Below are 14,341 nucleotides of genomic sequence, written 5' to 3' on the forward strand. Positions count from 1 at the left end.
TTCTTCACCATACATCTCTCCATCATCTCCCCATAGCTGTCTCGCAAATCCCAATACTTCTCTTCATCTCCCCACCTCTATCCCTCCATCTCTTCATTCTATCTCACCATCATATACTTATTTCCAGGTTCTTCTCCATGGAGCTCTACGTCCTCTCCCCATTGTCGTCGCGTTCTTTCTCCTCCCATCTCTTCATCTTCCCATCTCTAGCTCTTCATCTCTTATCATCCATCAGCCATCGCAGTCAGTCTCTCCATCATCTCCTCATATCCAGCTTTGTCTTCGAGCGTCTCTCCACTGTCCACCATTGCTGTATCTTTCTCGATCCATCTCTTCTTCTCCCCATCTCTATCTCTTCATCCTTAGTCATCCCAGTCTATCTCTCCATCATCTATACTGCTTCTCCATACACATCTCCTCCCATATCTCATCTTCCTATTGATTGCTGTCTCTCTTTCTCTGTCCATCTCTCCATCAGTTTCCATTTCTATCTCTCTTCAACTATCTGTCCATCGTCTCCCTATTTCCAGCTTCTTCTCCGTACATCTCTCTATCATCTCATCACTGCTGTCTCCTTCTTTCTCTCTCTGTCCGTCTCTTCATCACTTTCCATTCCTCAGTCAGATTCTCCATAAACTCCCCATCTCGAGCTTCATCTCCATACATCTCTCCTTCCATATCTCTGTCACGGGTCTGTTTGGAACAGTGACCCTGGCGCTCGTTCGTCGTCCAAATTGTCTCTTTGCATTATCTTCAGCGTGTACTAAGAGTCTGTGGGAATTTATTGTCTGTCAGCTCGCATTAGCGAAACGCCACCGAACGCTTCAAATGACCCGCGAGACCTGCCTTTCCCATTTTCCTGCTTAATTAAAGGCCTGCTGTGTTTCGCTAATGAAATTGTGCGACGTCGCAACTCCCTCTCTGTCTCTCTTTTACGACTACCTTCTATGCGGTAATTACTGGTCTGGCTGTACTCCTCAGAAATACACACTACCCCGAAGAGTCACTAGATATGTAAACACACTCGCATGCACAAACACTACGGCAGAATCCCAGGCTGCGTGCTGTAATCGTAATTATTTCAGAGGAGGGACCTCCAACCCGAAATTGTTGCACAATAACAATTATCAGGTGAAGGTGGAAGCTCATTACCAAAATGCTGCTTGTTACAGTAATTAAGGCAACCGATTGAGTTTCCTCAGGCTGACGGAACAATAAAATGAACCTGATGCGCACTGGTTTAGATAGCAAATTGCAAATTACAACGAATGGAAGCACACGAGCCGCTATGACGATATGCTTTAGAACAAATGAGGCCGTTTTCAAAATGTGTGCCTATCCGAAAACTACAGACTAGGCATGTGAAGGTGAGGAAATTTTCCCGAAGGTTAATCGACGTGTGACGACACCGGTAATAAAACGACCGGGATGTCATTGGCGCGTTTCCCTCCCGCCCCCCCCCGCCTTTAAATCGATTATGAATGCCCGTGCGGCCGCGCGCGTTTCACTTTCGCTTTCGAATTAGCGGCCATTCTGGGGCGGCAATTGCTCGAATGGTGGGTTCGTTATTATTCTTAATGAAAAACACAACAACAACTAAACAGTCAGCTCGCCTCACTCTTCCTGTCAGTCAGCTCGCCTCACTCTTCCTGTCAGTCAGCTCGCCTCACTCTTCCTGTCAGTCAGCTCGCCTCACTCTTCCTGTCAGTCAGCTCGCCTCACTCTTCCTGTCAGTCAGCTCGCCTCACTCTTCTTGTCAGTCAGCTCGCCTCACTCTTCCTGTCAGTCAGCCCACGTCACTCTTCTTGTCAGTCAGCCTGCCTCACTCTTCTTGTCAGTAAGCTCGCTTCACTCTTCTTGTCAGTCAGCTCGCCTCACTCTTTTTGTCAGTCAGCTCGCCTCACTCTTCTTGTCAGTCAACCCGCCTCACTCTTCCTGTCAGTCAGCTCGCCTCACTCTTCTTGTCAGTCAGCTCGCCTCACTCTTCTTGTCAGTCAGCCTGCCTCACTCTTTTTGTCAGTCATCACGCCTCACTCTTCTTGTCGATCAGCTCGCCTCACTCTTCTTGTCGATCAGCCCGCCTCACTCTTCCTGTCAGTCAGCTTGCCTCACTCTTCTTGTCAGTCAGCTCGCCTCACTCTTCTTGTCAGTCAGCCTGCCTCACTCTTCCTGTCAGTCAGCTCGCCTCACTCTTCTTGTCAGTCAGCTCGCCTCACTCTTCTTGTCAGTCAGCCTGCCTCACTCTTTTTGTCAGTCATCACGCCTCACTCTTCTTGTCGATCAGCTCGCCTCACTCTTCTTGTCGATCAGCCCGCCTCACTCTTCCTGTCAGTCAGCTTGCCTCACTCTTCTTGTCAGTCAGCTCGCCTCACTCTTCTTGTCAGTCAGCCTGCCTCACTCTTCCTGTCAGTCAGCTCGCCTCACTCTTCTTGTCAGTCAGCTCGCCTCACTCTTCTTGTCAGTCAGCTCGCCTCACTTTCATCACGTGGTGAATTAAATCTCACTCCTGCTGATCCGTGCTGCGACTCCGACTCATTCAGCTCATTGAATCGAATCGAGCAGACTCGTTCAGTTTTTAATCGTAGCGTCCGTTCTCTAACTGAACTAAATGATTATTATTATTATAAAAAAGCAAAACGACAGTGAGGGGCGTTACCGCGTTGGGCAAGTGATGTAATCGGCGTGCGGCCCGAACACCATGTAACACCAATAACACCGACTATCGCAGCAAGCCTACTACAGAAAGTCAGCTTTGAGGTGTGTTAAAGGGGTTGCAAGTAAGGAAATAAAACACGGTACGGCTTTTTAAACATCTTTAAATCATTTAAACGTTATTTTTAAAGGAATATGAAAACCCCAGTGTGTGCTTGTGTGTGTGTGTGTGCAAATATTTGTGTTCAGTGAGTCAGTCTAATAGATTCATTGATCTTTCAGACCGTATAACCATCGTATTTCCCGACCGACCCCGCTTACACAGTAAACACACGTCAACAGATCAATCCAAATCGAGCAGGAAACCTCACAAATGTATTTGTATCAATATCAACCTTATTTGATCATTGATTACTAATGTAAACCTTGGGTTATTCGCTAGCTGTTAGCTTTAGGTCGTTCCCTCAGGCCAAAAGCTAATCCAATAACAGCTTTAACAGGCTCGGGCTGTTGACTGACCTGGTGTTCTGTGTGGCTAGTCTTTAGTTTATATAGCATGATGTCATACACACAAAGCCATGCGCTAATCTGTATTATTTTTACAGCCTTCCTGAATTCTCGATCCTGATCGGTTTATATATACTGTATATTAATACGCTTGTTCTAATATGTTATCGTTTCTATAGTAACACCGCATTCACAGGAACTTGAATTATGAACGGATTCAAAATGGGTGTGATCGTCGATATGGTGAAGTTTATTTAGGATTTATGGAAGGAGTCTCCCGTGTCAAAGGCTTTGCTGTTTCTCTGCAACTGCTCTTGTTTTGTCATTATCTTCAAGAGAGAAGAGAAAAAAAGGGAATGACAGATTATAGCTGCTATAATATAAGTGATAACATGAATTACTATCAATTACTAACAATTACTGTAACTATAAGTGAATAAAAAGTATGATGTGTGATTATTTTATTAAAGCGAAACCTATTATGGTTTTGAAACGTGGCTAATTTTGTTTTAAAGGTCTCATACGATAGATTTACATGCATCCGAGATCAAAGAACACTTTAACGTGCTCATAATTTAAACTGCAGCGATGCCTTTTTTCCCCCAGTGTCACAAACGACTCGTTAAATGATCCGTTCTAAAGGATTCATTCTAAACTCCTCCTTTCAGCAAGCATACTCTGCTCTGATTGGTCAGACGTCCGAGTCTGTCGTGATTGGTCTACCGCTGTCAGCGAGCAGCTGATGAAGACCAGAGGCGGGGTTTTTTGTTACAAACCTACGTAGGTTAGTACAGGAAGTGAAGTCTGGAATCATTAACGACTCGATTCAGCTGTTCAGAATCGATTCCTTGTTTTAGGAGTCGATAACTCCGTTTGTTCTGCGCTTTGATTTTTGAAACTTTGCAGATTTATTACATTCACAAACAGCTACATATATAACACATTACATGAAAGGGAATATTTCAAAAAGCATAATAGGTGCACTTTAATATAAAATAAAATTTGCTAGGTTACAAGAGGAATAAAACATTTCCGGATATGCTCTCAGGGTCGGGACATGATTATTTTCCTATAATAGGAATAGGAAATCCCCAAAAGTTATATTTCTTACAAGAAACAAATCTCCTAATCTTTGTCTTCTTCTGTTCCGCAGTTCCGAGCGCTCCTCCCCAGAACATCTCTCTAGAAGTGATCTACTCGCGGGTGAGTATGAAACACAATGCCTCTGATTTTGTGTTCAGCCCTCAGGTGGTGTTGCGAACGTGTCCGGTTGGTAGCGATAAAGCTCCCGAGCGTCCCCACTCCCTTTTGATCAGTAACGGCAGGATTTTATGAAGGTTCAAGAGAGATCACAGGAAACATGCCGACATCGTTTCTAACATTAAATAGAACAGTCATTGTGCAAGAGAATACACAGATCTTTCCTTTCCCAGTTTATAGAAAGCACAGCACTTACAGGACTTTTATGCTTTTTGTCTTTGTGTAGGGCGACAGGATTACTCCAAAGTCCAATATAAACCTCCGAATTCATCAAAGTTTGTGGAATTCTGATTGTTTCATTTTCTAAATGAGCTGAATACTAAAAATAAGGGAAATAGAAAGAGATTATATATATATATATATATATAAGCCTGGTATAAGCAGGTTGTATGATGTCTTGCTTTAAATGCGTTCTTGAATTGCCCTTCGTTTTGAAATCAGCATTATCCGGATTACAGGAATTATAAAAGGTCAGTCTTGTCATATTAGGAGATTTATTTGACATAAAGACTCAACATTGTTGTTAATCTCCAGCATGGATGATGTGCATTCCTGTTAACATGGGGGAGAGAATGAGAAGCTGCTGTGATGCTGAATTCGAGGGCAAAGGTGTCATTTGTTGCCTACAACCGGTAAAATCCACCGAAAACACCCCGTCAACTCCTCAACCAACAGTTCCGTCCGCGTTTACGGTGTGACGTCAAATCATGGATGTGCACACTGTGAACAGTGTAAAGTTCCCCGTGTCTACTTTTATACGAGTTTGTAGCAGTATTTGGCTTTAGATCAGTTATTACACAGACGCAGCACTTGGTTAAATCTATAAGATTGGCCATACTAATCACTGTTTTGAGAACGTAATTGACAACATTAGAGTTATCAGTAACGTTACCCGGCTAGCTTGTTGTTAACCCACTCGATGGGTGCGTCTCAATCGGCTTCCTAGCTCCCTAGGTCGTTAAACCCTGGCTACGTACTCGAGTTGTAAAACCTCACCATTGGCATTTATCACCACCAGGCAGGACCGATATCTTTCTGACATTATACATCATATAAATGTGTTCGCGTCATCATGTGTTTCTATCACGGTACTTCAAGCCGGATCGTAGGCGAGCTAAAATCTCTAACGTAAGTAATCACATCATGTGAGAGCTACAACAACGATACGACGAAAGCTACTCCCGTTTGTCTGAGAGTTCGTCCGCCATTTTTCCATGCTGAGAGGCTTCAGAAAACACGACGTCATTTCCAGTATTTAGTATCGACGCTCGCTGGTTTTCGCGGTGTACTGTGGAATTTTTTTAGCCAGCGAACGTTCCAGTGCACTGGAAGGATTTTACGATTGAAACAGCCCTTAAAAACGGCCGCCTCCCTGATCCGCGCCCCGACTACCGAACTAGACAGCCGATCGAGACGCACCCTAATTTTTCTCACCCGTCCTCCATTTTCTTTTTTCTCGCTTTGCCATCTGCACCACAACCTGATCGGTCGGGAGGTAAAAAAAAAAAAAAAAAGAGCTTGTCGACCCTTGCACCTTTTCCAAAACGTTTGGAAGCTCCAGTTTGACTAAAAAGATGCAAGAAGGAGCACTTTCGAAAAAACAGCTGCATTCCACCATCTTATAACCGCTTCCTGGAGGATTACGGTTTAAAAAGAAAAAGAAATAAATATATAAAAACACTTAGTGTGAAAGTAGTTAATACCTACCGGTCCCTGGTAAGTTGAGGACCCATGAGAGTCGAGCGTTCCCCTGCTGTGGAACATGCTGAGGAACATCCGATGCTGTGATGCGGCCAATATTTTGTAAATAGTTTGGTCCGTGTTGTTTTGTACGTGTTTCCATAACTACCGCAACCGTTTGTTTATTCAATTTATTTTCTTAGACAAGATGGCTAGCGAATAGAAAAATTCTAACAAGGTGCCATCAAACACTTTTAGCCAAAATGGTTAAATTTATGGTTAAATAATAATAATAATAATAATAATAATAATAATAATAATAATAATAATAAAGATCTGTTTGCATTCATTAGACTACGTTTTAATATAAAAGTATATATTTCCCCGATAGTAATCCTTAAAGATGGCATCATTGACACTCTTTCTGTAGAATTCCCTTCCACTTTTTCTTTTCTCCGTCAGTCCATGAAGTTGCATGTGATATGGTGGAATTCCTTCATCCGAGCGCTGCAGGTTTTCGATTAGAGCCATGTTGGGCGCTTTGCCTCCCTCCCTCCAGTGCGCTCGGGTCCCTGGGCACGTCTCTGCGTGAGGAAGAGCACAAAGGCGGTATTGAGAGCGCTCGGTCTGAGGCGGCTGATAAAGCGTCGTTTATGAGAGGAAATGGGCTTCCATTGTCTGTCAGTGGCGTGCCGTGAATGAATTTGCATGAGAAATGAATCCCACCCTCACGGCACGTGGTAACGATGGCCGACCACCACATACGCACCACACGCTTCACAGCGGAGCGACGTCAGTTTGTGGCTTACTGTATAAATCTATTTATTGCATCGTGTTCGATTTTTGAACTGCACCACTACAGTACGGGTAAAGTGAGTAAGATGAGTGGTCGAGAGAGACGTCAGGAAAATTTATATCCGAACGCCGTAACCACAATGCCAGGGGCATGATTATTTTTTTTATTATTTTTTTTTCTTCTGACCATGCATCATGCTTAGGGAGGGTGCATTTAAGAACGAAAACATTTTCATTTTTCACCCGAAAATGAAACTGTCCGCTTGTGCATCATTTGCTACCTAGGGGAAACGGTTGTTAATAGATGGAATCAGATGGATTGCTCCTATAAAAGAGGTGACGAGGGAGCCAAGGCAGAGCAGCACAACGCAGGCTACTACATCTGTGCTGACACAAATGGCTCCATCCATAATCGCTCAAAATGCTCTCAGCAGTCATCACCGGACGAGTTATAACAGCCTAAGCTCCCATCCGTTTATTAAAGCGTGGCTGGTGTGGGTTTTAAGTCAGCCGGTGATAGTCTGTATCACACTGTGGGACAAATACTTCCTGACTAATGCTCCAGTTAATGAGGTCAGACCTGGTGGGATGCTCGGAGGTATAGCGGCTCTCGTGACCGACATGTGCGGCTCAGGAAGAGGTGAAGACCGCAGGTTTCTGCTGGACGCCATAGGTGGACCAAAGCTTGTTCATGTTCAGTACGTAGGTTAAAATTTTAAGGAAAGGGAAAAACTCCCCGAGACGGTATGATGACGAAACCTTGAGGGGAACCAGCCTTAAAAGGGATGATGAATAATGCTGTGATACCATCCACAGTAAACTCTGTGATTGATCCTTAGGCTGTCCATGTTGGGTCGTCCTCAGCGACAGAGAGCGGTTTTGATGAGAACTCCAACTAGAACTAGGGCACCGAGCTGGATGAGTCAGGTCCGGAGAGCAGAAGGGGTCAGGATCCATGATCAATATTATAAACAGGACTGAGAAGCAGAACATCAGGAAATAAAGGGTTGAACATGGTCAACTGTAAATAGGTAGAACAATACAGAGAGTAGACGAAGACTCTCTGAGATGAAGTAATAGTGAACCAAGCGGTGCAGGTAACGATGGTGAAGGCACAGATGGAGCAGTTTTGATAGATGTAGTGATGGTCCCTCTAGGATTTTCTGATGTTGCATTCACAGGGATTAATGCGAAATCAAGCCAACTCCAACTTGCAATTTTTCACTGCACGTTTTACACAGATTTGGACCAAGGCGTGTCCGGTGACATCATCACGAAGCCCTCTCAGATTCACGTGCGTCGAACATGAATACAGCTAAAAGGTCTCGTTTAACAACAAACATCACTGCGAAAGACCGTGCACGACTATATCATGTGATTGCGATTTCACAGATTCAAATGAAAAGCACAAAAAACTCGCAAATTTTGAAGGAAAAAAAAAAAAATGCCGCAGCAAAATCAAGCATTTTTCGCTGCAACAATCACACACACACACACACACACACGCACACACAAAAAACAACTCTTTGAAATCCTGTATGGACTGGTTTTAGGATCATTTTTTTAAAAAAAAGTTACACTGCCAATCCCAAATTAGCTGAAATTCTCTGCACCTGGCAACAAGGGCTATAAACCTCCAAACAGCTCACATGACGCTAATTCACACCTGGATTTGAAATGTGGAAGAAATGACATGTAAAACTGGTCACCACTAATGACACACAGTTTAGGACATGAACAGAATGTGTAATCAGCCACATTTCCTGTTTCCCCGCCCTTTTTTTTCTTCTTCCGTGCATATGTAAATGAGAAAAAGAACTGTATGTGTTTAGGCTCGCACGCTAATTTCCTGCGTAACACACACAATGCAGCCTAATTGTGCCTTAAAAACCGACCCGTCGTTTGGCCAAGCGGCTCACCGTGTAAACATTCAGCTCACGTCTCACGCTAACCTCCCTCCACATTCATCAAACGAGGCTTCCTCATGCCCTGGCTCACGTATATTCCATTATTGATCGCAGCTTGAAAGCAGTAACTATCGAGTTAAGCGCCGTGTGTGATGCAGGGATTCCGTGTTACGTTCCTGGAATCCGGCATTGAGCTTGTTATTAATCTGAAAACAAGACCAGAAGTAAATGCTCTCCGAGGACGAGAAGGTCAGATGATTTTAAACGGCGGATGGTTACGGGATTGGTCCGAGGACGTGAACGTGGAAGGATAAAAAAAAAAAAAGAAGAGTCTTTCGTACCACAAGCATAAAAATAAACGTTTTTTGGGGGTTTGTTTTGATTTTTTTTTGGTTTCGGTGATACGGTGTGACTTCTAACAAGAACTCGACTCGAAAACAAAGTTCAGCCCGCACTGAGACCTTCTCTTCGACGGTAAGCAGGGACGCTGATAGAGTGGAGGTCCAGAGAGACTGAGGTAATTTTCCACCCTGTATGAAATAAGCCACTCATTCGGAGCAAAAGGAAACGGGGGGCCTTCAGGAATAAAAAAATAAAAAAATAAAAAAAACGCACACACACGAACGATTAGTTGGCAGTGGCGTCAAATCCAGTTGAGAGTAGAGATCGCAGGGACGTGAACTTTCCAGTGGGTTTGCCGCTAACTGGATGATGAAAAGTCCTGAAAGTCGACACGGTTCAAAAAGTAAAAGCACGCACGTTATACGTTTCTTTTTTTTCCACTTGAAAGTTTTGTGTCTCGGCTTTACATCAGCACCATCATATAAAGATATCGGGTCATTCCATCTCACGTGGTCCGGTCCAGGTTGCTTGACCATTTTTTTAAAAAAATTATTATTATCCATCCATCCATCTTCTATACCGCTTTATCCTTTTCAGGGTCACGGGGGAACCTGGAGCCTATCCCAGGGAGCATGGGGCACAAGGCGGGGTTCACCCTGGACAGGGTGCCGATCCATCGCAGGGTACAATCACACACCCGTTCATACACTACGGACACTTTGGACACGCCAATCAGCCTACCGTGCATGTCTTTGGACTGGGGGAGGAAACCGGAGTACCCGGAGGAAACCCCCGCAGCACGGGGAGAACATGCAAACTCCACACACACAGGGCCACGGTGGGAATCGAACCCCCGACCCTGGAGGTGTGAGGCGAACGTGCTAACCACTAAGCCAAAATAATTATTATTATTTTATTTGGTTTAACTATGACGGCCATCTTTGTGTCATTGCACACGACACGTTTTGCTTATACATCTGTTTATTAAGGAAACCTCATTATCTCGGCTCGGGATGGTCCTATGTAGCTCCTTGGAACGAAAACTAGCTCCCTAGAGCGCATTACAAGGTACATGGACATAAATAAACATTTTGCACGTTCGTGTTCCTTAGACTTAGATCTTAAGTCCATACGTCATGCTCAAGATTGCTCGCGGTTCAACTTTCAGGCTCAGTTAATAACGGGAAGGTTCCGATTCTGCTATTTTATTCTTTCTATAGTAACAGCTCATTCACAGGGACTCGTGTGGCAGAAGATCCACATACTCTAAAGCTAATAATGCATGGATTCGCTAATTAATGCACTTCAAGCATCAAGCAGAATCGCTGGTATAGTAAAGCTTTCTGGGAGGAGGTTGTTTTTTTGTTTGTTTGTTTGTTTGTTTTTACATTTATGGAAGGAGTCTCCAGTGTCAGGGTTTAGTAATTGTAAGGAAAGTGTTCAGAACAGAACACTTACATTCTTTAAGATCAAATTCCAAGATGTGTGTGAATTACAATCTGGAAAATGTGCGACGTTTCTAATGGTAAATCGTACGGTAACACTTCCTGTATTCTTAATGCATTGTAAGTAGCACGTGCCGGAGGTCACGACGGACACGGAGCTTCAAAAACGAGCCTCGGGTTTCAGACAGGAACTTCTCCGGAGTCTTTTGCTCGCTGCAACACGTCTTTCATCCTTTCCGCCGTTGAATTAAGCCGTAGACGTTTCATATTGCACTGTAAAGCCAGATTTTATGCATCACCGTTGTGGCGCAGCACGAAGGAGGATGAGACGTGGGGGTTTTTTTGCGCTGCCGGATGATGAATGAACTCGGAGAGTGTTTTGACAGCAGTCATCACTGGTTAGCACGCGCGGACATTATCACAGGCAGCCGACTAACGGAGTGGGCGATGGAACTGAACGGTAAAGCGTTAAAAATAAAATGCAGGGAAGTGCTATGGACGTTGAGCTGGAAAGAACTTGTTAAAGCTATGGTCAAATTCCAAAAGAAATTCCTCTGTGCCCTCTCTCTCTCGCTCTCTGTGAGTCTCTCTCTCTCTCTCTCTCTCTCTCTCTCTCTCTATGTGAGACTCTCTCTCTCTCTCTCTCTCTCTCTCTATGTGAGTCTCTCTCTCTCTCTCTCTCTCTCTCTATGTGAGTCTCACTGTCTCTCTCTCTATGTGAGTCTCTCTCTCTCACTCTCTCTCTCTATGTGAGTCTCTCTCTCTCTCTCTCTCTGTGACTCTCACCCTCTCTGTGAGTCTCTCTCACTGTGAGTCTCTCTCTCTCACTCTCTCTCTGTGAGTCTCTCTCTCTCTCTCTGTGAGTCTCTCTCCCACTGTGAGTCTCTCTCTCTCTCGCTCTCTCTCTCTCTCTGTGAGTCTCTCTCTCTGTGAGTCTCTCTCTCGCTCTCTCTCTGTGTGAGTCTCTCTCTCTGTGAGTCTCTCTCTCTCTGTGAGTCTCTCTCTCTCTATGTGAGTCTCTCTCTCGCTCTCTCTCTCTGTGAGTCTCTCTCTCGGTGAGTCTCTCTCTCGGTGAGTCTCTCTCTCTCTGTGAGTCTCTCTCTCTCTCTGTGAGTCTCTCTCGCTCTCTCTATGTGAGTGTCTCTCTCTGTGAGTCTCTCTCTCTCACTCTCTCTCTCTCTCTCTCGCTCTCTGTCTCTCTCTCTGTGAGTCTCTCTCTCTCTGTGAGCCTCTCTCTCTCACTCTCTCTCTCTCTCTCTCGCTCTCTGTCTCTCTCGCTGTGAGTCTCTCTCTCTCTGTGAGCCTCTCTCTCTGTGAGGCTCTCTCTCGCTCTCGCTCTCTCTCTCTCTCTCTGTGAGTCTCTCTCTCTGAATGCACATGCCAATGGAAAATGGTGGCCATGCCGTTCCAAGCTGATTTGCTCTGTTCAACACGGGATAATTAGCTGACCGAGCCAAAATGACACTCACAGTTTCTACTTTAATGGCTCCCAGTATCTCTGGCGTGCACGCACACACACAGACACACACACACACACACACACACACGTCTGTATGACCTGCTGTAATCAATTAAGAAGACCATCCCAAACCCGGAGAACAGGTGCCAGCAAATGTTAATGAATTCATCCTCGTCAACAGGCCTAGCGCGCCAGGCTAACCGAATAAGCAACACCTACTTTAGCTAATGAATGAGCTAACCACTGCAGTTGACAACTTATTGAGAAACATACTGTGGGCCAGTGAAGTGTCTTTCAGAGGCACATCTGTATTCTGTGGAGACTGTATTTTTTTTAGTAAAGGGTAGGATTGGATGGACATGGGTTGCTAGTCAAGCCCCGGTAAACAAATAATAAACATAAAAACGAAATGTAGAGAAGGCACGACTTAACCCAAACACTTTACGTGTTTGGGAACAGCATGACATGAATTTTAATTGCTTTATTTGCATGTTAACAGGCTTGCTCAGGGGGCGGTACCTCCTCCTCTGCAGATGGCAAGGCCACCACTACGACCCCCTCCCCCCCGAACACCAGGCAGCTGGCATTAACAGCAACCGCCACTGAGCCAATATGACATTTGCTAAACATATGATAACGTTCCTGTGCAGGCATACCCATACAAGCTTTAGGGTGCTTGCAAAGGTCAATTAATAAGCGTATCTAGTTCCCAAACGCAGGTATGTCCCAGTGTAATGATTCACTGAGTCATTCGTATTGATTTGGACGTTTGTGAATCAATAAATTTACCATATGCTCAGCTCTTTTCACTAGTAAATTACTATTACTGTTTCTGCCTTATCTATCAGTTTAGTAAAGGAGGCGTGGCCAATATGTCTCGCAGTTTCAGTAAAGGAGGCGCGTCCAATATGCAGGTGTGGCCTTTGTGTATGTTATTCATAGTCAAGGAGGTGTGACTTCTGTTCCTGTCAGTCCCACTGAAGGATGTGTAGATAATATGTCTGTGTCCCAGGGGCCCAAGGTGTGGTCTCAGGGCCAATCAGATTTAGTAAAGTAGCTGTGGTTTGTGTTCATATCATTAATAGTAAAGGAGTGGATTCTGTTCCTGTCAATCACACCAAAGCATGGGTGTCCTCACTGCAAAGTGGGTGTGGCCTCTTTCAGCCCCAGAAAGGTAGGTGTGGCCCTGGTCTGTCAGCCCCAGTAAAGTAGGTGTGGTCTCTGTTTGTCAGCTTCCGTAAAGTAGGTGTGGTCTCTGTATGCCAACACCAGTAAAGTAGGTGTGGCCTCTGTATATCAGCCGCAGTAAAGTAGGTGTGGCCTCTTTATGCCAACACCAGTAAAGTGGGTGTGGCCTCTGTCAGCCCCAGTAAAGTAGGTGTGGCCTCTGTATGTCAGCCCCAGTAAAGTAGGTGTGGTCTCTGTATGCCAACACCAGTAAAGTAGGTGTGGCCTCTGTATATCAGCCACAGTAAAGTAGGTGTGGCCTCTGTATGCCAACACCAGTAAAGTGGGTGTGGCCTCTGTATGTCAGCCACAGTAAAGTAGGTGTGACCTCTGTATGCCAACACCAGTAAAGTAGGTGTGGTCTCTGTCAGCCCCAGTAAAGTCGGTGTGGTCTCTTTCAGCCCCATTAACGTAGGTGTGCCCTCTGTCTGTCAGTCCAAGTAAAGTAAGTGTGGTCCCTGCTTGTCAGCCTCAGTAAAGTAGGTGTGGCCTCTGTTTGTCAGCCTCAGTAAAAGTGGTGTAGCCTCTCTGTCTGTCAGTTTCACTAAAGTAGGTGTGGCATCCTTTCTTGTCATTCATAGTAAAGTAGGTGTGTATTCCTGTTTGTTAGTCACACCAAAGAGAGAGAGAGAGAGAGAGAGAGAGAGAGAGAGCAGGAGGGCGCGGGCTGTGTTTACATGGTGATCTTTTCCATAAATGAAGTGCTAGTTCTGCATGGCTGCCGTTGTTGTGCCCATGCTAAAGACCCTGTCAAAGCAATTAATTTCCCCCTCCGCTTTGCTGAGCAATTAAACGCTCTTCCCTATGTAATTACAGCACACACACACACATGCACACACACACGCACACAGAATGCAGAGTGCACGGGCAAACTTTAAATCTGTACACTAAGATCACTCTCCAGTACACAAGCCTAGTAACTCGCTGAAAACTTCAGCGAGCAGCTCCATGACACATGTTTCACACTTTTCTCTAGAGGCTTCCTTTAATGCTCGATATACCCCAAGCACATTCTTAACAACAGCACACTTTTAGCCAAAAGCTTGTTTCTGTGTTAAACAGTAACA

General features: G+C 44.9%; 1 protein-coding gene across 1 annotated transcript in view; it reads left to right on the forward strand.

The window, feature by feature from the left end:
- The window catches only part of dcc (DCC netrin 1 receptor), a 154,132-nt gene that overhangs the window by 89,874 nt on the left and 49,917 nt on the right, over positions 1-14,341 (forward strand). The window contains exon 12 of the mRNA XM_053617624.1: positions 4,313-4,362. Coding sequence (XP_053473599.1) covers positions 4,313-4,362 — 50 coding nt within the window. The remainder of the gene's footprint in view (positions 1-4,312; positions 4,363-14,341) is intronic.

The sequence above is a fragment of the Ictalurus furcatus genome, chromosome 28 (genome assembly GCF_023375685.1).
Source record: "Ictalurus furcatus strain D&B chromosome 28, Billie_1.0, whole genome shotgun sequence".
NCBI lineage: Eukaryota > Metazoa > Chordata > Actinopteri > Siluriformes > Ictaluridae > Ictalurus > Ictalurus furcatus.